At 47.7% G+C, this 26,187-nt stretch overlaps 2 protein-coding genes across 2 annotated transcripts in view; both read right to left on the bottom strand.

The window, feature by feature from the left end:
- VSTM4 (V-set and transmembrane domain containing 4) overlaps window positions 1-3,486 on the bottom strand; it is an 86,539-nt gene extending 83,053 nt beyond the window's left edge. The window contains exon 1 of the mRNA XM_059051528.2: window positions 3,338-3,486. Within this exon, the coding sequence (XP_058907511.1) occupies window positions 3,338-3,392 (55 nt within the window). The 5' untranslated portion in view covers window positions 3,393-3,486. The remainder of the gene's footprint in view (window positions 1-3,337) is intronic.
- A 14,377-nt stretch (window positions 3,487-17,863) lies between these two features.
- Window positions 17,864-20,671, bottom strand: FAM170B (family with sequence similarity 170 member B). Its single transcript, XM_059052828.2, is given in 5 exon segments — window positions 17,864-17,932; window positions 18,417-18,697; window positions 18,700-18,979; window positions 18,981-19,139; window positions 20,491-20,671. Coding segments are annotated over 5 exon segments (918 nt in total). The 5' UTR covers window positions 20,620-20,671.
- Between the last annotated feature and the right edge of the window lie 5,516 nt (window positions 20,672-26,187).

The raw sequence follows: 26,187 nt of genomic DNA, 5'->3' as shown, positions 1-26,187 counted from the left end.
TGTGTTTGCAGACTGACCTCAGGAGGGGCCGTTGCACCTCAATCAGGGCCCCCAAGACCAGTTCTTAAAGGAGGAATATGACAACATGGGCAGGAAAGAGACTGACCCAAAACAGAGGGTTGGGATTCCTGCTGCAGAGAACCATAATCCTTCAACAAGCACATGCTCCATGACTTGGCAGGTGGGTGTGCCCGCCCCGCCGTGGGCTGGGCGCTAGGATGCTCAAGGCCCAGAGCCTTCCCAGTGGTGTAGCGGGGCTAGGCAGAGAGCCAGGGGTTGGAATCCAACAAAGCCGGGCTAGAACCCTGGTTCTATTAGGAGTGAGGTCCTCAGAGCCTCAGTTTCCTCAACTCAAAAATAGGAAGATGATGCCTTGTGTGGTGGGTATAAGGCTCCAACAAGAAAGCACCTTGAAAATATCGATAAAATTTGCACTCCCTGAGGATGCAACAGGTGGAGATAACAGAAAGTGACATGCACAGTGACCTGTAAGCAGGATGGGCTTCTTGTGGGTATGATCTGCAGTCACATACGGCCCTATGCTTGGAGGGCCCCCACTTGATTTAACCTCTGCTGTTGCTGTCTTAAAAGCTTAACAATTTTTAAATGAGGGGCCCCACATTTCCATTTTGCACTGGATCCCACAAATTATGTAGCTGGTTCTGCCTGTAAGTGAACATTAAGTGCCTGTGGATAAGATTTATGGGGTCTAATCCTCTTGTTCCCATTTGGATAATGTTGTGAAAAGGACTAAAGCTCAGAAAACAGCCTAAAAGGACATCAGTGTAGCCCAACAGTACACAACCAACTCACGTAGTACGCAACCTCCCCCTCTTCCTCTGTCACTCTCTCTCTTCCTCTCACACTCATCATGAAGTGAGAAATAGCAACTTACAGGTGCAGGGGAGTATAGAACTTCTAACAAAAACAAGGCACCTGCCTCGCCTGGGACAGAGGTGGCAAGGCTGGGGCCCCTGTGTTCCGACCTAGCTAGAGATGCACTAGTGGCTCTGTGCTCCACACTTCTTCTCTGTCCTGAACAGACTGCCCCCCATCCTTTCAGGGAGCCAGGAGCTCCTGGCAAATTGTGTGTTCCAGTCGGCAGTGCAAATCTCATTCTTATTAAAAGTACAGTCTGAATTCATGACAAATAAATCTCTGAAAGAAATACAATTGTATTACTTAAAAACCCATGGCACTAGAAGCCAGTATGCACCAAGCAGAGACCCAGTCTATAGGGTAGGTAATGTGTTCATATTAAGGCGGTCACCTTAAAATAGCTCTCACCCAGAACAAACACATGGCCTTGACCAAAGATGAACGCTAACATTTGCTGGGTGTGACCTCTAGACCAAGTACTGTTCTAAGCACTGTAGATGTATTTTCTCAATTTATCCTCATAGTATGTTTATCCCCATTTTTAGACAAGAGGGCTGAGGCCCAGAGAGGCTAAGCCACTTACTCAAGCTCACACAGAACATGGCAGAGCTGGAATTAGCACCTAGGCCCTCTGGCATCAGAGACAACACTCACTCACCAATCTGGACCACAGCACGGCTTTTAGTAAATATTTGCCCCTCGCTTTGCTTTTCTGTAAAATGATAGGTGGGACTAGGTAACCCCTAAGGTCCCGCTTCTCCCCACAATGGAGAGGTAGAAAAGTGCACCAGTTAAGAGTCCAGACTTATGTATAAAGTGGTTCTGCCAGGCTCTCTCTTGAGGGGGATCATGACGAGGGATTGTGGGTGAAAAATTTAGAAGAGAGACAGGCACACGGTGAGTGCTGCACTAGCAGGGGCTGTCATCATTACACAGCCTTAGGCACAGCCAGGGTGGACTCTAACGGTTCTCTAATTCCAGCTCTCTAGGCTCCTGAGGTCTCCTGGAAACATGAGAATGTCTTTGACCCCCAAAAAGCCCCTCTCTGGGGACACCCTCTCTGACAGCACCTGCAATTAAGAAGGTGGTCGTGGAACACAGGGGACAAAGATCCCTGTGCCTCCTGTATCTCACTGGCTGCTGGCCACTAGAGTTGCCCTGGTCCAATCATCTCAGTCAAACCTCCAGTAACTGTCAACCAAGACAGTGAGAACTGTGAAAGGAACATTTTCCACGGGGCCGATTTCAAGTTCACTGGAAACTCCACTGCACTGGTAGCCAGGGGATAATGGGTAAATTTCTTCCCACTGTGATCCAAGTTCCTCCCCACTAAAACTCTGATCTATGCTGGCTCAAATGCCAGCTCCACCATTTGGTAGCTGGGCCACCCTTGGAAAATTACTTAACTCTATGCATCAGCCCCCTTACTTACAAAACACCAGCAACACAGCCTAGCCAGGCCTCCTGCATTCAAATCCCAGCTCCATCACGTATAAGCCTTGTGACTTAAAGCAAGTCAACTCATGGACCTGGCCTCAGTTTCCTCATCTATAAAATGGGGGTAATAGCACCTCCCTCAGAGGCAAGCTTAACTGAGTTAATGTTTGCAAAGCACTTGGATATATATATTTACTCTCGTCATTATTACTTTGAGGCAATGTCATGATTATATGAGATAACTGTAGCTCCCAATGGACACCCAGGAAATGTGAGTGCCATCGATATATTTAGTATTACTATTATTCTAGCCAGCACAGCCCTTTCAGCCTTGAGAAATAAAGAGAGAAAATTCTTCGGCAAATTAGAAGTGGGAGCAGAAACCCCAAATGAAAGTTAGGAATGCGGGTAGGGGCTGCCCCTAAAGCACGGTGGTTTGGAAAAGGGTAAAGGGCCCGCGGCTCCAGGCAGCCGCGGATCCCCTATCTCCCCAGGCCTGGTCATCATGAAACGCCCGCGAACAAGTCCTCAAGACCCCAACCGCCCGCGGCGCAAATCCGGCCCCCTCGGACCGGGTCCTCCGAGGAACTCTCCGAAGAGAGTTAAAGGGAAGTTGCTGCCCACACTAACCTGCCAACAGCTGTCGGTGCTGCCTGTTGGGAAGAAAACAGAAAACAAACCAAAACTAGGGCTCGCACGGTTCTGCTCGCATCTTCCACTTGGAGGCCTGGCCCCTGGAAGGGAACAGGGCTGCGGAGGGTCTCCACGGAGAGCTGGGGTCCCAGCCGGGCGGGGAGCGAGGAAGGGGCGCAGCATCCCCGACCCTTGGGAGGCGCCGCTGTGCTCCGCCGCCTGGACAACCAGACCCGGGCCCACGGACGCCGACGGGGACCGGGAGGGGACAGCCCAGAGGCGGCAGGGCCTCCCGGCCAGGCCCAACCCCGAGCCCCGGGCTCCCCGGCGCCGGCCGCCCTCGCCCCACCCGAGGGGTCCCCGAGGCACCCGGTCCCAACGCGCTTACCCGGGGCCGGAGCCCGCGCCAGCAGCACGGCCGCCGCCAGCGCCAGGAGCCGCATCTCCCCGCCGCGCCCGGCGCTGTGACGCGGGAGCAGCGCCGCCGCCTGCCCGCCACCACAACCAACCCCCACACGCCCCCCCGCACCGACCCCGCCGCCGCGCAGCCCGCCCCGCGCCCGCCCCCGGCTCGGCCCCGGCCCCCGCCCCCGCCCCCGCCCCTCGGGCCGCCTGTCCCCGCCGGGCCAGGGCTTCTGGACGCCCCGAAGAGCGCAGGGCGGAGTCGCGAGCCGCCGCCGGCGATCCTCTCTGTGATCTGTGGGCGGCTCATTTCACCACCCCCATTTCACAGATGCGAAAACTGAGGTTCTGGGAGGTGGTGGCTCAGACACAGGACAAACTAGATGCAATGACATTGGAGGTCACTTTGCATTACAGGCCAGTTATTGCTAAGGGGAGGGTGTCTTGGAGGTTGGGCAGAGGGTGGGGGGCGACTCCCAAATGCTGGGGCTTCCCTGACCTAAGGCTAACCTGCTACCCAGGGAAACTCCTGCAGTCGCTCCACAGAGACCTTTGGGAGCCAAGGAGCAGCTGAATTTGGATGCGGGTGGGAGGGTATCAAGGACGGGGACGCTTGGAAAATTGAGACGGTCCACACAGATAAGTTCAGAGTGTGTGGACACTATAAACAATGATGGCTGCTTAGGGTGCCCTCAGCCACAGACCTGGGCTAGATACTTTGCACCATGTCACTAAATCCCGACCCTGTGAGAACCTGGGACAGCTTTTCAATCTCCATGTGCCTCAGTTTCCTCCACCTGTACAATGGGAAAATTGGCATGTCCCTCATTGGGTGTTGAAGAAGATCAAGTAAGACATTTCCGTTAAGGCACTGCACCTGGCCCCTGGCCTGTGAATGTCACCTACCTTTACTCTTATTACTACAGATAAGGAAGCAGAGGCAGAGAGATGAAAGGGCTGATCCTTGCCAGGATGTGATGACAAGGCCATTCAGCCCAGATCACTCTGAGCCAATGGTCTTTTCACCATGCTTCTAAATTTGGGACCTGAGCCTGACTGATGTGCTAATCCAGCATCTCTACAGCAAAGAAAGTGTATATTTGGTATGTTTTGTGCGTGTCTCTCAGGGGAGGACTTCGTGAGGTTCCAGAAAAGGTGGGCCATAATTGGGACTGGGGTCCCTGGAAGAGGAAGAGAACATGGCACCCTCTCCTCACTAAAAGCAGTGAATGGGGGTGGGGAAGGCATGGAGACAGAGGTGGTGCTGCCCACTGGTGCTCAGCCCCAGGGCACGTCCCAGAGGAGACGTCCACCCTGCAGCCCAGGCCAGTGGGTGTACAGCCCTTGTGATCTCTTCAAATGCCAGGTACTCCCTGGGGTCCAGGGTCTCCCTAGGGCTCTTCTAGCTGGGGACCCTCACAAGGAGCAGGGCCCTGCAGGGACTGGGCTGACTGTCCAGACAGTCTGACTGGAGGGAGCAGCCCCATCTCTCGCCACCAGGTGGGTGATGGAACTGGGGAGCCAACGGGGAACTGGCTGCAAGGCTGCTGGGTCTGATGCCGAGGACAAGAAGTGAGGGGCAAGAACGGATATCGAGCTGGATACTACAGCCCAGGAATGCACACATTTCTGGGAGACTTCCAGACCAGAGCTTGGAAACCACTTTGCATGTGTGAGCAACTAAGCCTCACACCCCTGTGAGGTCCCAGGCTCCAAGTTATGGGTTAGTAAGCTCAGGCTCAAAGAGGACTGGAGACCTGTCCAGGGCTCTTGGGCCACAGAGTATCTGGAGAGGGAACTTGGATTCTGACTATGGAAGACAGCTCTTGGTGAGACAGGGGAGAGCATGCCAGAGGAGGAGCGCTGGTTCTGAAAGTCAACCAGCATCCCACCCTGGCTACCACTTGTGGGTCCTTGGGCAACATAACCTCTCTGAACCTCATTGTCCAGTTGAAGGTGACACATGTAAAATGGCATGTCAGCATGACTGCACCTGGGCAGGGCGCTAAGGAAGCGGCAGGACTGTTTGGTGTCCTCCATGACCTCCCACCTCAACCTTTGTGCTTGCTATTTACTCCCCATTGGTGGACAGTAGAAAGGGCCCTTTACACAGGTCAGTCACATTTAAAGGAGCCAATTTTTGCTTTGGTCATTGTATCACTTTTTTTAAGGTTGTGGTTTTTTGGGTTTTTTTTTTTTTGATGTGGACCATTTTTTTAGTCTTTATGGAATTTGTTACAATATTGCTTCTGTTTTTTGTTTTGGTTTTTTGGCCACAGGAGGCGCCCGTGGGATCTTAGCTCCCCGACCTGGGATTGAACCCACACCCCTTGCTTTGGAAGGTGAAGTCTTAACCACTGGACGGCCAGGGAAGTCCCCCATTGTATCATTACTAAATATCGTTCTCTCCTCGCAGAATTGAGCAGATATTCCACTCAGCATTAGACTTAAATGCCCACCCTTTGCCTCGCTTTCTCTTTGCCAGAATTGATGCTGTGCTGGAGATGTAGAGGCTGGAAAGTGCTTTTCTTGCAGTTCTGCGATTGTTCTCTTTGTTTGTTGTTCTCTTTTCAGCTGTGTGCTCTCTCAATACTTTTCAGCTTCCCAAATAATCTACCAGACCATCTTGATAAGACCTTTGTTGCATGACCTGGGAACAGGGAAACACACCTAGTCTCCAGGTCAGACACAGCCAATGACCCAGATGAGATGCAGTATTTCAGTTGTTCTGGACTACAATAGCAAAGGCCTTCCAGATATTTACCTTCACCCTGCTGCCTGCACACTCGCTTACAGCCTTAGGACAATTTGAAAATCCTCCACCAACTTATTTGTCCAACCCCTGGCTCCATCAGGTCTATGTTCTGAATTAGAAGAATAATACAATCCAATTATTTTTTAAAGTTATCTCTTCTAAAAAATCCCCCTGTCTGGGGTTTCTGGACGAGCATTCAGACTGTTCTGAAGTTGATCCAGGTCCCGGTGGACACTAAGCTATGCGGAGGCCCTACCCAACTAATCCTGATTCTATCGGTCACCACCGAAAGAATCTTAGAAATCCAAATTCCTCAAAATAAATGTGTTCTGCAGTCACATGGCAGGCTGGGGAGTGGAGGTCTCCTTTTCCTCTTCCATTATTCAGTTGTTTGCTAAAACCTGGTCTGAGATGAAGGAAGAGGGCGTGGTTTTTTAATCAGCTTGATTTTGTGTATAGCAAGTATATTCCTAAACTAAAAGCACCAAAGAAAAGTAAACACCTGCTTCTAAGGTGTACGGTGGGTTTCTGTGTTGCTTTTTCAGTCTGGATTTATACAAGTAATTTTTAAGATCTCCTCCTCCTTAATGCTCACAGGCATTTTGGAGCCAAAAGCACTTAGTCGCATGCTTGAATTATCACCAATAGGGAGTGAACAAAGAATACACTTCGGACAGAAAGGGTTTCAGCTGTGACTGATGGAGGGAGGATAGGAAAGAAGAGATCATGGTTACAGAGGATGCATCCATCCAATCAGAAGGAGAAGCCATCAACCAGCAATGGTGGAACTCCATTAAACCTGCAGCATCTTTCCCATGCACAACTAGGGAAGGGGTGTGGAGTGCACTGGATTTTCCCTAAAGGTAAGGAAATATGAAGCTATGAGGCTGACAGTACATCTAGATAGAAATAGCTTCTCCAAACCAAGCTATAGTATATAAGTTTGGGTCATTCCATGACCTTAGCAGTGATTGTGAGCTTGGTTGTCAGGCTCTGCAGGCTGGATGCAGAAAGAAATGGCCCCCAGATTCTAGAAGTCTCCAGATGGAAGGGACTGGAAAGAGGATGGGATTAGGAACTGGACAGGTCATCTATATCACTGAGCACAACAGAGCCCATGCCTGTTTCCTCTTCCTAGTCCTGCTGGCAACATCTACCATGAAAGCAGCCCTTGAACTGAAAATTAAAGGATGCTGGGAGAGTCCCACCAGCAGCAGGTGAGGGACTGTTCCAGGCAAGGGTACATGTGCCAAAGCACAGAGGCTAAAGGACACAAGACTTTCAAGTCCTGCAGGTGGCTTCTGGGGGCCTAAAAGACCAATTGAGTCTGGCGAGTGAGATGTGGATGGAGGGACAGGCAGGAACAAAGCCCTAGCAACACCCCAGATGGCAGATCCAGGAGATTGTACTTCATCCCAATGATGGTGGGTGCCATCAGTGAAGGAGGGGAGATGTCGCAAGGGTCCCCCAGGCATCACAGAGGAGGCACCACTAGGTTTGGAGGCAGGGGCTACTTTGAGTCTAATATCTCCAATGCTATTGACAATAATCCAAGAGAAATGTTGAATTTCAGAGTCTATAACTCACAGTGAGGGTAGAGAAAAAGGAAAGATAATTGTCTCATCCTCAAGCCAATGTGAGATGCCTTGAAAACAAGTGTCATTGTCCAGGATCTGAGACAAGAGAAAGGCTGAGTACTGAGCCCTAGAAAACCCATTCCTGCACAGTGCCAGTGCATGGTGGGCCATCAATATATATCTCAGGGGTGAAGGAGAAAGAAAGGAATCTGTTTCTTGGGCTACCATAACAAAGTGCCACAAACTGGGGGGCTTAAACCACAGAAATGTATTGTTCTCACCGTTTTAGAGGCTAGAAGCTTGAGATCAAGGTGTCAGCAGGTTTGGTTTCCTCTGAGGCTTCTCTCCTTGGCTTGTGGATGGCCATCTTCTCCCTGCGTCTTTACCTGGTCTTTCTTCTTTGTGTGTCTGTGTCCTAATCTTCTCTTCTTATGAGGACACCAGTCATATCAGATTAGGGCCCCACCCTAATGTCCTCATTTTAATTTAATTACCTCCTTAAAGTCCCTATCTCCAAATACTGTCACTGTCTGAGGTGCTGGATTTAGGACTTCAGCATGTGAATTCTGGGAGAGATACAATTCAGCCCATAACAGCAGGGAAGAAGGGAGGAGGAGGAGGAGGGAAGAAGAAGGCAGCCAAAGAGGGAGCTGATGAAGGCAGCTGACAAACAGAGATGGGGGTAGGGAGCCAGAAGAATAGAGACTCAGTCACCAAGGTCAGCTATCAAGGAGAGGGACAGCTGATCCCAAAACAAAGGCAACAAGAGAACCAAGAAAATTCTTCATTCACTCACCCTAGCCTGGGATTTTGAAAAACATAGCCTGGGAGTCTGGAAGAAGATATTTCTCTCCTCTCGCGCATTTCAGATGTTCCTAAATAGCAGCCTTTATTGGGCCACAGAGATCTGGAGCTGGGAGCAGCTTTCATGCCAGCACCCACCCCCTCAGCACCCCATCATCCCCGCATGGATGAACCCATCCTGGTCTCCCTGCTCCATCCCCTGTGCCCTGTGGGTACTTATTACTTTGGGTTAATCAAACAAGGAAAGGTCAGTGCTAGAGGTCGGCAGAGGCTGTCCTTGGAGAGACAACCTTCAATAGGCAGCTTGGACCCCCTAGGGGGTCTTTGGAAATGTGTGGGACATTTTTGATTGTCACAATGATTTGAGGGGTGGATGCACAACTGTCATGCAGAGGCAGGGGCCATGACATGAATGCCCTACATTGCAGTGGGCAGTCCTGCATGGGAAATAACAGTCCACGCAAAATGCCAATCATGCCCACTTTAGAAACAGAGAGACTGATGGGAAGTCACTGACGCAGTCACTGGGGCAACCGAGGGCTTCTGGGGGTTTGTGAGAAGAGGGTGCACAAGATTCAGAGTCATGTCCAAAAACAAACTGGCTGTTGATGGTCTTCCAACAGCTCCAGGTCACCATGCTGTTCTTGGACTAGGCATCTTTCAGCAGAGTCTCTCATGGCCAGCCTGGCTTTCCTCTCTGCCTCTGCAGAGGAGTGCTGAGTCCAGCTCTCAGCTCCCCCCAGGCCAGTAAAATCAGAGTCAGGACTGCTCAGCCTCCTCCAAAACACTGGCCCAAATAGAGCCAGGGATAGTCAAAAGGGAAGCCTGGATGGTAGCTCAGCCAGCCTCTATCTCGGGCAGGCCAGTTTGCTCCTCCCAGCCTTCCTGTCTGGATGAGGACAAGATGCAAGAAGCTAGTGCTTTGTGCAGCATCTAGAGGAAACTCCTTCAGAGGTGCGTGAGAAGACATCCCACTCTACCTACCCTTTTACTCCCCTGAGGGCACACACATATGCACCCCACTCCACACACAGACAGATGAGAGGTATAAGACATCTTCAGGGTACATTTCCCTCTTCCTGGCACCCACCCCTCCACAGGTGAGCTCCAAGATCTGGTCCCAGTTCTCCTCCACAGCCCTGCCCTAACTCCGTTCCCATCCCCTCAGGGACTTTCTCTGAACCTCTAGCTAACTGATGAAATAATTCATGTAAAAGGCTGATATTGGCTTAGTGTGTGAGCTTTCCAAGGGTATTGTAATCAAAATAGAGAAGGACAAGGCTTAAGTCAATGAATGGCTCTCTGATGATGAAATTGCTGAACTGTTAATTGCCTGAAAAGAAGATCATGAGGACAAAGGGAGAGCTCTCTAGAGGGCAAAACATACCCTGTTTTCCTTCTTTATAGTGATAGCCTTTATTCTGGAAATGCAGAACCCCAGTCCTAGCTCAGTTTGGGATGTTTGGGCTAGTTGCCCCTTCAGGGGGGTGCTGGGTTTCTATCCTTTCAAGGCTCTGCTTGAAGGGGTATCACCTCTTCCAGGAAGCCTTCCACGCCCCCAAAGTCTGAGTTAGGTCCCCTCTTCAGAGCCCCCACGGTTTCCTATACAAATCTCTACACACAGCATCGTAAATGTCCCTGCTGGACTCTCTGATACCTAATACAAGACACCGGCCATCAATCATCTCTGTGTCTTTCCTGCATGTACGTTGGCAATGGGATGATCTCCGATGGTATAGCTTTACATACTGTCCACACTGGGAGATTGCTCCATCTTAGCATGCTGCAGTGAGAAGCCATCAGCCCCAGAAGAATCCACCTTGTATTCAGTCCCATATTCATTTAGGAAGCAGCTTGTTTTTGCAAACACCAAGCTCAGCAGTGACATAAAACTAATGTTGTTAGTTTGAGTTTTCTTGCTGTTGTAATTGTGTTTGTATTTAATGTGTAAATTTGTTTTATTTTTATAGTTATCAAGGAACTATAAACTTGAATATTTGTGTTGTTTAAGTCATTGTGTTAGCAGCAATAACTAAGTCAACCGGGCCTGTTCTTGGCCTTTGAAAGGATAGTATTCAAGTTTGCAAAATACTGCTATAGGGAATTCTCACTCTCTTCTCCTAAGATTGATGGTACCTCACACTGCAGTTCCTGGGTGTGCCCTGGGAGGGGCTGCAGGAAGTCCCACAGCAGAGCATCAACAAGCCCTCAGCTGTGTCTCCCCTGGTGGCGCAGTGGTTAAGAATCTGCCTGCCAATGCAGGGGACACAGGTTCGAGCCCTAGTCCAGGAAGATCCCACATGCCGAGGAGCAACTAAGCCCGTGCCCCACAACTACTGAGCCTGCGCTCTAGAGCCTGTGAGCCACAGCTACTGAAGCCTGTGCGCCAAGAGCCCGTGCTCCGCAGCAAAAGAAGCCACCGCAATGAAAAGCCCACGCAGCGCAACGAAGAGTAGCCCCCGCTCGCCACAACTAGAGAAAGCCCGCGTGCAGCAATGAAGACCCAACACAGCCAAAAATAAATAAATAATAAATAAATTTATTTAAAAAACAAAACAAAACAAAAAACAACAACAAGCCCTCAGGTGTTAGAGCATCATTCATGGACCTTCTCTCCAGGTCCCTGTACTCCACCCCAGCCAGGCACAGCACAGCCCAGTGCAGAGCAGCACGTACCACATGCACACACGTACACACACCCCCCCCACACACAAATGCACACACACACGCTTACACGTACACACAGGGTCTGGCTCCTGGCGCCATGCTTTGAGCTCGAGACATGGCATTTTCATGAACCGTTTTTGTGAACTCTTGTTCCGTCTTGCCTACAGCTCAGCACATCATGGTCCTCATCACCCCTGGCCCAGCTCATTTCTAGGTGGGCCCTTCCAGTCAGTCTCACTGACAGGGGAAGCAGTAGAGACTTAGAAGAGAATGGAAGGGAACATACTGTACTCTCTTAACCAACCTACATGCCACCACGCACACACACACATACCAGATCCCCTCTGATGGGAGCCCAAAGCACTCTGAGTGCTCAGGGCCAGTCATCCCACTCCGTATTTGCCAAAAGCCAGCCTCTTGGTCCCAAATTCAGTCATGCCATTCTGGGCATATAAATCGACAAAACACTGATTAAGCACTCACTGTGTGCTCGCTCTCCTGAGGGCCTGAGACCCAGAAGCCTCCCCACCAGAAACAGGGACCTCCTCAAGCCTTCCTGGCTGCCGCCTGCCTGCCTCTGGCTCTTGACCTTCAGCATCTGTATTCATTTGTTAGGGCTGCTATAACAAGACACTGCAGACTGGGGAGCTTAAACAACAGACATGTATTATCTCCCAGCTCTGGAGGACAAGTTCAAGATCAAGACGTCTGCAGGGTTAGTGTCTTGTGAGGCCTCACTCCTTGGTTTGCAGATGGCTGTCTTCTCCCTGTGCCTTCATTTTGTGGTCTTTCTTCTGTGTGTGTCTGTGTCCTAATCTCCTCTTCTTATAAAGACATCAGTCATTTTGGATTAGAGCCCAGCCTAATAATTATTTTACTTTAATAAAAAATAATTATTTTTACTTTACTTACTTCTTTAAAGACCTTATCTCCAAATAAGGTCACATTCTGAGGTACTAGGGGTTAGGACTTCAACCTTTAAATGTGGGGCGGGGGACACAATTCAGCCCATGACAGCGTCCGTAGCTGAGCACCTCAGAGACTCCCATGGAAAGGTCAGTCAGGACTCTGACATCTTTGATGGCCCCTCATCTTCCCCCACCGAAGCCTCACACCTGGACCGCCTTTGTGATGTCACGTTCCCCTGTCGTTGTATCCTCCTTAACATCTGCCATTTCTCTCTTTCCCCTTCTGTCTTCCTTCTCCAATTTCCTTCATCCTGCTGCAGTGCCTTCCTCTTCTTCTCCCTGCAAAGCCCCGTTTTCATGATCATGTTTTCTTCCCAGTTTCACTATCTTTTACCCTTTCTTGCTGTTGAGCTCCCATCACAGTTTTCCCTTGAGATCTCCCTCTCACTCACAGCTTTCAACCTTTATAAGAAATGAGGACACACCACAAAAAGAGCTTGGCAATTTAACTCTCTTGAGTTGGCTGAGTCCTCATTCATTATAAAGTGCTCTTAAAATCAAAGCTAATTTGATTCAGAAGAGCCAAGGATTAAGATGTCAAGAGCTGGGCTTCTCAGAATGTGGTCTATAGACCACAAATATGGACACGGAAGGCCCCCAATGTCACTTCTAACCTCAGGTAATGTCTGATTAAATGTTTTATTGCCTTTTTATTATAAAAGCCATACTTCCTCAAATGGAAAACAAAGAATAATGCATGTTACAGGAAAACCAAAATTTGTCAACAATTATCAACTGGAGATAATCACTCTGATGTTTCATTGCACTTGCAATATTTCCAAGAATATCTGTGTATTTAGTGAATGGAATATTTTCCATGTTATTTCCTAATCAGTCACATTTAGTACATAGGAAATCTTCCGATATATATTTTGTCTCAATCCTTCGAATACCTCTTTTTTTGGAAATTCATTTGAGTTTCCAAGGTAAGTATATTGTCTTTTTCTAAAAAATGAACAGAATTTTCTGTCCATTATATACAACATTTCTGTTTCATGTTTTATTGAATTGGTTGTAACCTCCGGAACAATGTTAAATAAAAATTGTAATAGATGACATATTTTACCTGATTTCAATGGGAACACTTGTAGATTTTTTGCTACTTGGTTTAAGATGAATACTCTAATAACTGATTCTCTTTGTTGTAAAGCAGAAACTAACACACCATTGTAAACAATCATACTACAATAAAGATGGTAAAAAAAAGATAAATATATCATCTGAAGAAAATTTCTGTTCTTAGTTCTAAAAATAATATAGGAATTGTTGTATTTACTACATTTTTAATTGTGATATAATTTGCATACCATAAAATTCAGCTTTTTAAAGCATGTGATTCAGTGGTTTACAGGCTATTCACAAAGTGTGTAATCACCACTGCTATCTAATTTCAGAATGCTTTCATCGCCCCAAGAAGAAACCCCATATCCATTAGCAGTCACTTCTCGCTCCTCTCCTTTCGCTGAATCCCAAGCAACCATCAATCTGCTTTCTGTTTCTATAAATTTGCCTGTTTGGAAATTTCATATAAATAGAATAATGCATTTTGTAGCCTTTTGTGTCTGGCTTCTTTCACTTAGAATAATATTTTCAAGGTTCATTCACGTTATAGCATAGATCAGTACTGAATTCTTTTTATGGCTGAATAATTTTGTTTATCCATTCATCACTTGATGGACATGTAGGTTGTTTTCACTTTTTTGTATTAGAAATAATGTTGTTATGAATATTCATGTACAAGTATTTGTGTGGACATTTGTTTTCAATTATCAGAATTGCTGAGCTGTATAGTAACTCTATTTTTAACTTTTTAAGGAACTGCCAGAATGTTTTCTAAAGTGGCTGCACCATTTTACATTCCTACCAGCATTGTCTGAGGGTTCCAATTTCTCCACATCCTCACCAACTCTTCTTATTATGTCCTTTTTTATTATAGCCATCCTGGTGGGTTTCTTATGTAGTTGTTTTTTGTTTTGTTTTGTTTTGTTTGCGGTACGCGGGCCTCTCACTGTTGTGGCCTCTCCTGTTGCAGAGCGCAGGCTCAGCGGCCATGGCTCACTGGCCCAGCCGCTCTGCAGCATGTGGGATCTTCCCGGACCGGGACACGAACCCATATCCCCTGCATCGGCAGGCAGACTCTCAACCACTGCGACACCAGGGAAGCCCTCTCATGTAGTTTTGATTTGCATTTCCCCAAAGACAAATGATATTGAGTATATTTTCATATGCTTATTAGTCATTTGTATATCTCCTTTGAAGAAATATTTTTCAAATCTTTAGCCCATTTTTAAATTGGGATACTTGTTTTTTATTGTTGAGTTATAAGAGTTCTTTATATATTTTGGATACCAGACTTTTATCAGATATGTGATGTGCAACTATTTCTCTCATTTTGTGGATTGTTTTCCACTTTCTTAATAGTACCCTCTGAACACAAAAGTTTTTCATTTTGACGAAGTCCAATTTATATAATTTTTGTTTGCTTGTGCTTTTGGTGTCATATCTAAGAAAAATCATTGCCTAATCCAAGGTCATGACGATTTACACCTCTGTTTTCCTCTAAGAGTTTTATAGTTTTAACTCTTACATTTAGATCTTTTTTATTTTAATTTGTATATGTGATGTGAGGTAGAAAGCCAGCTTCATTCTTTTGCATAGATATCCAGTTGTCCCAGCCTATTTGCTGAAAAGATTATTCTTTCCCCCGTTGAATTATCTGGGCACCGTAGGTGAAAAACAATTGACCATAAATGTATGGGGTTATTTTTGAATATTTTTCTTTTTAATTATCTACTAAGACTATCATAAGATCCTTCTTTCAATATGAAGTATTCTTAGATTTAACAATTTCTGTCTTTACAGTCATGAGATGACCCAAACTCAAGTCATGGTGAATTGTTCTTTTCACACTCCATAAATTTGATTAGATATCATTTTGTGTTTATAAGTGAGATCAATATATTGTTTACTCTTTTAGTGCCATCTTTGTCAGGCTTTGTTGTCACATTTCTGCAAAATTCATAAAATAAGTTCCATCTCTTTCTGTAGTTTGGGAAAATAAAGGGTGTAAAGTGGTTCAAGATCTAAAATGTTTGAGGTCCCTGGATCCTCTGGAAAGGTTCCCCTTACTCACCCTGATCCTTGTCTTATTTGGTGGAGGTCCCAGGTCTCTACAAAGTGATGAGTTTAAACCATGAATGAATACTTACCTCAGCTGAGTTTGAGATATGTTTTAAAAATAAGTCACTATCTGAAGAACAATTTTATCCCCTCCTTCCTCCATCCATGTCAGCTGACGTTATCCTCTACATTAAAAATTTGTTTCCCCAAGTCTCTTGTCATCTTTCATTTGTCCTTAATGCCCATCATATTTCCCCCCGTCTCCAGCTGCTACTACTTAATCTAAAGAAAGTACAACCTGTGGAGTTGACATGTTTGCTTTTCTGAATATCTTGCATCTGTCTTTATGTTAAAATTTTGCTTCTTCGTGTGATGGTTAGAGTGTAGGCTCTGGAACCAGGCTGCCTGGGTGTGAAGCCTGATTCTGCTGTACATCAGCTCTATGACCTTGACAAGGTCTTAGCTTACTCACCTATAAAACAGGACTAATCCTAGGACCCACCTCATTGGTTTGTGGAAAGCATTAGATGACTTATTATTCATAATGTGTTTAGAACAATGCTTGGCCCTTAGAATATCCATGTTTAACACATAAATACACTTGTCTTTTAAGGGCTGAAATTCCAGAGCTTAGATGCCATGCCTCATTTTGTTCCCTCTGCAACTGATTTCTAAATAGAAATGTTCTCCTCCTCACCAGTGCTCACTATTTCTGGTTCAGCTGCCTCCTCTCCCCTTAGATAGTCCTTGGATTCTACCTGCCTACTGAGCTCCCTCCAACACCACATAGCTCTTCTCAGAAGAGCTTGACAAAGTTTGGACCGTTGTCCTATCCTTTTTTTTCTTCCTGAAGGTCCTCCAGCCCTATTCACAGTGAATTGAGAAAGTCTGTGACTCTGCTGCATCTTGCAAATGGTGCTGCAATATCAACCCCATGGTTGACATCCATTCCAAAATGATCCCATAGCTTCTGCTGCACTGGGACTGGTACAGAGAATGCATCTAACACAAGGCCACGGAAAGGGCCATGGTAACCACACATACATAGGTGACCACAAATCTATCTCCATCCCGTTTAACACTCTTCAAAGCCCCAGATCCTTCTAACTAGCTCCCTTCCAAAGGTCTCTATCATAAACTGAGCTTATTCAAAAGTGAGCTCATGGGCATCCCAGCAAATCTTGTCCTTTGGTGCTCCAAAATGGAACCCACATTCACCAACCACTCAGGTAAAAACAAAAAAAAACAAAAAATAACAAAAAACCTTGGAAGTTGTTGTGGACAACTTCCTCTCAACACCCTCATCAAACACTAGCCCAAACCTGTGATTTGCATCTCCTAAATCTCTTTGAACTCACCCTGCCTACAGCTTTCAACTGTGCTCCTGTCACCAGTGATGCTCTCTCATCCATTCTTTTTTTTTTCTTATTTTGTGTGTGTGTGTGTGTGTGTGTGTGTGTGTGTGGTATGCGGGCCTCTCACTGCCATGGCCTCTCTCGTTGCGGAGCACAGGCTCCGGACGCGCAGGCTCAGCGGCCATGGCTCATGGGCCCAGCCGCTCCGCGGCATGTGGGATCCTCCCGGACCGGGGCACGAACCCGCGTCCCCCGCATCGGCAGGTGGCCTCTCAACCACTGCACCACCAGGGAAACCCTCTCATCCATTCTTGACCCTACTCACCACAGAGATCTTTCACAAAGGCCAACCTGATTTGCTTAAAATTCCTCAGGAGCTCCTTGCAGTTTTTAGGGGAAAAAATTCAAGTTCCATCCTTTTGGCTCCCAAGCCCTACTTGACCTAATTGCCCACCTGCCTACGACAGAGAGCATGAAGTCTCTCTCGTCAGGGGCTGGTTTCTCCGTACCTGGTCAGGATCCAGCCTCCTCTTAGTTGGCTCTTCTTTCCCCATTTTTCTTGCATTCTCAGCCTCCCTCTCTCGTTCGGATCGTTCCCACTACATATAAACTTGCTCTCTCCCCATCTTTGCCTTTTTGTCTTTTTGCCTTTTTGTCCAGCTAAGCCATCATTGCTTTCCTTTTTAGACAAGCTTGCCAGCAGAGCTGTCTAATGTTTGTGTCCAGTGGTTTTTTGTGTGTCCGCTACTGGCCCATGCCCACCTGGCCTCTGCCACCCTCAGTCCCTGGCACCGCTCTCATCAGCAACCTCCATGTGCCATTTGAAAGGAAACATTTTACCCTCAGCTCACTTCCACTCACTCTCACTTTTAACATGGCTCACCAGCTCCTAGAAACAATCTTTCTTAGTTTTAATGACTCTGAAGAAAACTCCTGGTCTCACTAATGCTACCTGTCCTGCCAGCCTTTTTGAACATCAACCTCTTTGGAACGTTTTCCTTCCTCAACAACCAGCATGAGTCTGGGGGCCCTCTGCTGGGCTCCCCAAACCTCCTTTAGGTGATTCATCCCCTTGGCTTGCAATTGTCTGTCCTATCTGCCTCTCACTGCACGACTGGAGTCCATGTCTCATCAGCATGCCTAACACACAGTGGACCATCCATGTATTTTCTTGCATGAATGCAGCCCCGTGTAAGGGCAAAGAAAAATTTTGTAGCAACATTTTAAAACAGAGTTGACATATCTGAACTCATGGGTCAGCAGGACTTACCCAGCCCCCATCTCTACCTCTGGGAACCTGCTGTCTCGGGATGTCCGTGCCAGTGTGTAACCAACCTGCAGAAATGGCAATTTCGGGTGGGTCCAATCCAATAACATGATTCACTCAATTAGTCATTGCCTTAAACTTTGAGTTATTCAAGTTTAATCCCATTAAAATAAGACATAGAACTAGGGCCTATGATGAGTTCCTAACGATGAAAAAAATAGGACTGATGCTTCATTTGCAGTTGGCTCTCCTGTGAGTCACGACCCGCTAGACCCACCAGAAAAAAGAAGAATTGCCTTGGCCACACGCTTGCGGGCTTCAGGTCTTGCACCCACCATCAGAAACACTTGATTCGGGTTTTGAAAGGGACTCTAGTTGAAACGTTGTGCCCTTTGGAGGGTGCGTTCCCCGTCCCTTCTCACGGCCCTCCCATCTCGGCACGCTTCCTTCCCCGGCCCTCATCCTCTCTCCCTGCCTCCGTGGCTGTGGTCCTGATGGCCGGGAAAGGAGCAGCTGCCGTGCGGGAGGTGAGCACAGGGCAGGGCACATCACCTCCAGCTCATTGCTTCTCTGACTGTGACGGAAGCTATTGACATGGGGTCTTGGACTTTCACTACTGTCCGAAGTGCTCTGTCCCTCCTCCTCTGGCTCTTGCACCTGCCCTTGGCCCCGGGCTCACTTTCTCTCCAGCAACTCCTCGTAAAAGATCTGGCAGCTGAAGCCCTCTTGGATGCCATACTGGGCGTGCTCCAGCAGCACCTCCATCGTGGGGAAGATCCGGCAGCAGGCCACACACCGCAGCCCGTGGTTGGTGGTGACCAGCCAGTCTGGGTGGCCCGCAGCTCCCGCAGGCAGCACTCCAGGGGCACCAGCAGCTCCGTGTCGTCCGGCTCTGGGCAGGTGTTGTTCTTGCCGGCTTCCAGTTCCCAGCGCAGGTCGGTGTTGGAAGCCATCTCAAAGGAGGAGCCTTTCCACCTCTGCCTCTTGATGAACTCTGCTTCATGGATGTGTGGCTGCCGACTGACCGGCTCAAAGCCACAGTCAGTCTCCCAGGCCACGGCCACACCCTGCACAGTCTTCACATGGGTGTAGAAGGCGCACATGCTTTGCCAGGCAGGCAGTGTCCTCGCCGCCACACGTGCTGGAAAAGCAAGACTGGTTCTCGGAGGAGGACCGGGACGATGGCCAGCTGTTCCAGCCCAGCATGCCCCGACCCTTGCCAGAGAAGCAGATGTCCTCCTTGTGGGGAACGGCCAGGCCAGGGCGTGGAGACGGCTCCTTTCTCTTAGAGGTCCCTGGGAGGTGGAAGGACATTTTCATCAGTGCTGAGGCATCCATGCCACAACCCACCTCAGGTCTCTGAAAGGACGCAGGCTCCAGGAGCCCCTGGGCAGGTACTTTCTCCTCCCTGTGTCTGTGTCCCCATAAAGTGGGGATGAAATGCCTTTCTCTTGGGGCGAGGATAAGGATCAAATGTATAAACAGATATATCTTAAAGTTATGGATGTGATGACGGGGATCAAATAATGTACCAATGTAATATCCAAGGCCTTGACTAAACCCGAAAAGGCCATCAACTGCTGAATACAGACTGTGAGACACCTACCCACACAGGGCAATCCTCTTTGTTGATAAGAAGGAATAAACTACTGTTACATGCAAAACAAGGATGAGTCTCTAATGCATTCTGCTAAATGAAAGAACTCAGGGTTAAAAGGTCATAGAGTATTTGATTCCATTTAGATGACATTCTAGAAAAGGCAAAACTATAGGGAGAGAGAACAGAACAGAGGTTACCGGAAGCTAAGGGCAGCAGGGGAACTGACTGCAAAAAGGTCACTAAGAACTTTTAGAGGGTGATGAAAATATTCTGCATCATGATCTTTGTGTTGGTTAAACATATGTGTACATGTCAGAATTCTTCAAATTGTACACAAAACCGGTGAGGTTTGTGTATTTAAATCACAGCTCAATAAAGCCAGTTTAGAAAGCCAGACATGGGAAGTGCTTTGGCCAGGCCACTCGGCCCAACCTTCCCCCTGGCATTTGTAACATGTCTCGTCTTCCCCCAGGGGCATCTCACCCTTTCCTTGAACATTCATTGGATCGCGTCACCATATAAGTGCTAAGTGCTTGCCACATTTTAACTCATTTAATATTTTTTTAAAAAACCTAAGAAATTCCATTGTTATGCTTTTTGAAAAATTAAGAAACTGAGGCACAGAGCATTGAAAGGATTGATAGAGCCAGAGCTGGTGCCTGTCACTCAGTCCCAAGAGCTGGTGTTACCCTTAGGTGTTGCCCACGGTCACTTCAAATTGATATTCTAGATTAACTTTAATCCGTTTATTATAAAGGAATTTTTTACATCACTGCTGAAATCACAGAACTGACATGTCAGTTCTGGTGTTTTTCAAAGCACATTAAAATATATGACTAACATTTTAGGATTTCATCCTCATACCTTCTGAAATCACCTCATGTGCTCACAACAGTGGCCTCAGTCAGACCCATGTCCATTTTTATGGTCAACACTGCACTTTGGTGACAGCACCGACGGGAAATCTGGAGCCCTCCCCTCCCCTTCCCTTCCAGGACCACCCTCTCAGGGACACATCAGCCACACCCCTTCTTTCGACCTCCCTGACCAGTGCACTTCCACGCTCTCCTCCATGGACCCTGGGCTGGCCAGGCTGAGGGTGGTCCCGTCCGTTGGTGACTGTTCTCCCCTATGGTCCGTGAAGTGACGCTTCATGATGACACCAGTGCCCAGGGACTCAGAGCTCCAGCTGTTGGGTGAGAGTTGGCTCAGGCAGTGCTGAAGCCCTCCGCTGGCCCCAGGCCGAGTGGTCTCTAGGCATCCATGATCACTAGGCTCCTGGCTTTATTCTGTGACCTCATCAGTGACACTGGTCTGTTCTGTGACCCATGGCAAGGACAGAGACTCAACCAGGATGCCAAGAGAGGCTCCCCACCAGGATTTCATTCCCTGTCGGGACCTTTCCTGCTTTGTGTATTGTCAGGGACTCAGACATAAAGCACAGACACACACACATATAAACACGTGTACACACAAATAGACACAAACACCTAAACACACACACATAGACACTTACACACATGTGAACACATGTATACCCATACCGACATACACATAATCACTCAGGCACACATACACTCAAACATACATCAACACACACATTTAAACACACAGAAACATATACACACACACATACAAATTCAGACCACATTCACTTAACCACACACATGCTCACACATGTACTATCATCACCCAACATCAAAGTGGGCCTACGTTGAACTGTGGCAGCAGCAGGTGACCTGAAATCTTGCCTCCCCCCGCCACTACTCCAGAGTCGCCACTGCTGCCTCATTAGGGCTCTTGGAGCTCCGTGGCCTGGGTCTCCAGGCGCCTCCTCAAGTCTCCCCCATCTCTGCTCACCCTCGCTCAGCTCCAGGGACTCAAACACACCAGGATGCTCCTGCCTCTGGGCTTTGCATTTGCCCTACCTTCTGCCAGGAGTGTCCTCCCCTAGGGGCCGCATAGCTCACTCTGTCACTGCAATCTCTGCTGAAACAGCACCTATCAGAGCCACCTAGCATCCATCACCCTCAGACCCCATAACATGTGCATGTATATGCATAACAACTTCCCTGCATTCATCTGCTTCTTCCTAAATATCAGCTCCATGAGGAGAGAGACGTCATTCATTTCCCCCTCTATATGCCTAGCATCTGGAATACATTGACACGTTAACAAGCATTCTAGAGATAACTGTCAGATTAATGAATAAATAAATGGACAGTATTTGGATGAGCTGACAGGGGCCTGCCTGCCTAAGGGAGCTGCCTTCTTTCTATCCCTCAGGTCCCTCTAGCCCCAAGGCAGGCTGGTTCTCACCCCACAACTCGGGAGTCCCCTCCTGCTTCTCCACCTGCACAAACCTCACTCCACACACAATCACTCTGGCACATCTTCCAGCTTGCCGTCTCTCTCTGCTCCAGGATGTCTTAGGATTTGAAGACACTTCCTCCAAAACACTTCTCCCTATATCCCCCCAACCCCTGCTCAGTCTCACCAACTCAATTCCTCTGGATCTCAAATTCTCAACAACTCAAAAGGTGATAGATTGAAAACAATCCCGACATCCTGAAAGCAACACCAACACTACCGGCACAGCCAGCATCTAGGAGTATACTCCTCTCCAGAACTAGAAGCCACTATGTAAAGGAAAATACCACAGAGCTTTACTGAGCCATGGAAAGTCACGCTTGCACCTACAAAGAGACAATGTTCCCTGGCAGGAAGAGGAAACACTGCAAACGTATTCTTTCTTGCCTAATAAATTAAGAGACTTGCCTTTAAAAACAAGGGGTACTAGCACAAAACTTAAATAGATCAATGGAAGACAAAGATAGTCCAGAAAAAGATCACATGACATATTTGAATTTTTAAGAGATATAGTAAATAACAAAAGTCTGGGAGAAAAAAAAATGATGCTGAAAACTTTTATTCACTTTTTAAAAGATCAACTTTGGGGCTTCCCTGGTGGCGCAGTGGTTGGGGGTCCGCCTGCCGATGTGGGGGGCGCGGGTTCGTGCCCTGGTCCGGGAGGATCCCGCGTGCCGCGGAGCGGCTGGGCCCGTGAGCCGTGGCCGCTGGGCCTGCGCGTCCGGAGCCTGCGCTCCGCGGTGGGAGGGGCCGCGGCGGTGAGAGGCCCGCATACCGCAAAAAAAAAAAAAAAAAAAAAAAAAAAAAAAAAAGATCAACTTTGGTATTACCTCCTATAAGACAACTAAGACTATTTTTCATGGCTCTGGGGTTGCTTTTTAATTTAAAATGTTTAGAAAGAAAATATAAGTTAACATTCGTAATTATAGGGTGGCTTTTCTAAACTTAAATGTATCAATCACAAGCATTGAGAATCTTTGTCATCTTTATTATTTTTTTTAATTTTTGAATTTTATTTTATTTATTATTTTATACAGCAGGTTCTTATTAGTCATCAATTTTATGCACATCAGTGTATACATGTCAATCTTTTTAAATTTCATTGCTAAAAAAAAAATCTCACTGTTTAAATTTGCATTTCTCTGCTTTTCAGTAAAACTGAAATGAACAGTTCAGGAAAGGAAATGAACAGGCAATTCCCAGGAGAAGCAGGGCAGATGGCTGATAAACATATGAGAAGATGTTCAACCTAACTCTAGGAAGGAAACTACAAATTAAAAACACATGCTATATAGTATATTGTTTTCACCCACAAGGCAAGCAAGAATTTAAAAGATTGACAGTTGCTAAGTGCTGGTGAGAACAAAAGGAAATGAACACATTTACACTCTACTGGTAAGTGCATGACTTGCCTTTCTCAAAGGAAATTTGGTAGCACCCATTACAATTCACAGTGGGCTTTTTCAGGGCTTCCCTCGTGGCGCAGGCTTTTTCAGGCCTTTCCTGGTGGTTAAGAATCCGCCTGCCAATGCAAGGCACACGGGTTCGAGCCCTGGTCTGGGAAGATCCCACATGCCATGGAGCAACTAAGCCCGTGCGCCACAGCTACTGAGTGTGCGCTCTAGAGCCCGCGAGCCACAACTACTGAGCCCGTGTGCCTAGAGCCCGTGCTCTGCAACGAGAGAAGCCTGTGCACCGCAACGAACAGTAGCCCCAGCTCTCTGCAACTAGAGAAAGCCTACAGTGCAGCAATGAAGACCCAATGCAGCCAAAAATAAAAATGATAATAAATAAAAATAAATATATATTTTTTTAAGTGGGCTCTTTCAACTCAGCAATTTACTTAACACCTCCTTCCTGGGAAACGTTCACATTTTGTGTATATGGGTGAAATAGCACGTCGAGAAATATTTATTACAGTATTATCCATACTAGAAAATAAAAGGAAACTTTTCAAAGATCCATCAAAATAAAGAAGTACTTAAATAAATTACAACATAACCAAACTGTGGAATACTATACTGCAATAAAGAGGTCTACATGTACTAATAAGTAAATCCATGTTAAGTGAAAAAAGCAAGATGTAAGGGAATTCCACTTATATAAAAACTAAATACATATCCCCTCCCCCAAAAGCCCTAAACCAAGTCTATACTGTCTATGAATGCAAAGGCACAGAGGAGATAATCACACCTCACTGGGAACAGTGGTGACCTCAGGGAAAGGGAAGAAAATTAGGAGGGTCTACGGGAAATTGTAGGTATTTTCCAAAGATGACCACACCTGTGCTTCCATCCCATGTGCTCTTCTTACAGTGTGAAGTTGACAGTCCTCCATCGAGAGACAGGGTCCCTCTTCCTGAACCAGAGTGGACTTTTTAACTACCTCCCCCAACAGAACGTAGAGGAGTGAGGCTTGGAGACTTTCAATGCTAGGTCATAAAAGACAATATGACTTCCTCTGGGTTCTCTCTCTCTCTCTCTCTCTCTCTCTCTCTCTCTCTCTCTCTTTCCACTCTCCTTTGGACTCAGCCACCATGTCGTAAGGAAGCCCAGGCCACATGGTGGTGTTCCAGCCAACAGTTCCGGCAAAGGTCCTAGCCAGCCATCAGACATGTGAATGAACCAGCCTTCAGATGATTCCAACTTCCAGCCTTTGAATCTTCCAGCTGGGGCCCCAGGCACCTCAGGCAGAGGTAAGCCACCACCTCTGAATTCAGCCATCTCCTGCCTGAATTCCTGACCCTCAGAAACTGTGAGCATAGATTCACGCACTAATTTTGGGGCAATTTGTTGCTCAGCCATAGTAATTCAGCAGACTTTGATTTTCAATGCAATGTTTGAGTATGTTCTGGTGAGACAGCTCACCGACCAGCGTCTGGACTTCAGTGCACCATCCACAGCTGAGCGCTGTGGCTCCCCCAGCACAACTTGGGAGGAAGGCTCCCACCACCCACTGTCCATTTACCCACTTTTTCAACCCCAGTATGCAGGTATAACAGCTTCAAAGTTGTTAGCCCTTGGGAAACTACTTTACCAACTAGAGTACAGTGTTTACACACAGTTCCCTTTGCCTTTAGCCTCATAGTCTCTAGTTGAAAACGCCATTTTCCAAAGTTACTTGGGTCAGTTCCTTTTTGCCCCAGAACGTGCATATGTTCCTTCTAACCCTATCAACAATCCCACCAGGGAGACGCAATTAACCACATATTCCAGAGGGAGGTAGAGATGCCAAGGGGTTAGATGAAGTACAGGCAGGAGATAGGAGGGTGGGGTGCTGGCCCCTCACCCCAGAGGCAGGGCTGCTTTGTCAGACTGTCCAATGCTGTCGCCCTCTGGCTGCTGCACGGGGGCGGCTTAGAGAAAAGCCCCACCAAAGTGTGCCACTGTCCTTCACTTTCATGTGGGCTCTGGGCTGCTTCCAGCCACAAGAAGGCCCTCTGTCCCAGCCCTGCTTCCTGCTCCAAGCAGCTGTTTAGCCAAGGCCACCCATACAGGGTTTCTGCCCTCCCTGGGGAAGAGCAGGGGCGGGGGCGTTACGGCCCAGACCCACCCAGCCCCCTATGTCCCAGCCCCCTCAGTTTTCCAGCTGGGTCTCCAGCCTCGCCAAGAACTTCATGCTCCACTGCTGAAGCCGGCAGGGTTGGTGAGCAAAACCCCAAAAGGACCAACGCAGCACTTTCTCGGAGCTCTGACGCCTGGCCAACTCATTTCACACATCACATGCGAGTCTTAAACCTCATCAAGAAGGCCTGGAGGATTTTCCAGTCTCCACTTTTCTTCCAAAATCTCCTCTTCTCAGCTGCCCCCAACTATTTTTTTCTCAGCTGAGAAGAAGCTAACAGGAAATGAACCAGCCCCAGACCCAGCAGGAAGCAGAGATGCCACCTCTTGCTTCCCTTCACTTCTAACTCCAGAGATGGGCTTGTGCCACAGTCTAGGCTACGGGGAGAATCAGATCATTCATCCCAGAGCCGATGAGCCTCCAGAAATAGCCTGTCCACTTGGCCAAGGAGCCTGACGTTACCTGGCGTGGTACACCGGTCACAGCATTTCTGTGGCTGAGCCGCTGTGTAAAGTGTTTAAAGCGGGCAACACTCGTCTCTTCACAGTAGAAAATAGGGCCCCCTGAGGGGACACCAGCCACCTTGTCACTGCCTCTCTCAAAAAACTCCTATTATCAGACTTAACACCAAGGGAGGTGGGGAAGTTGTGAGTTGCCTTAGATGCTGCGGGCCAGGTTTAGGGAGGCCTCCAGACTGGGAGTCCGTCCCACTGAAAACCTATTCCAAGGAATTGTTGATGGCCTCAGCTTTGTGCTAACTCTGCAGAGAAAGTGCCAGAAGATAAGTTG

The sequence above is a fragment of the Kogia breviceps genome, chromosome 2, assembly GCF_026419965.1.
Source record: "Kogia breviceps isolate mKogBre1 chromosome 2, mKogBre1 haplotype 1, whole genome shotgun sequence".
NCBI lineage: Eukaryota > Metazoa > Chordata > Mammalia > Artiodactyla > Physeteridae > Kogia > Kogia breviceps.
Note: the sequence above shows the minus strand (reverse complement) of the source record. Positions and strands in the feature narration are given on the sequence as shown.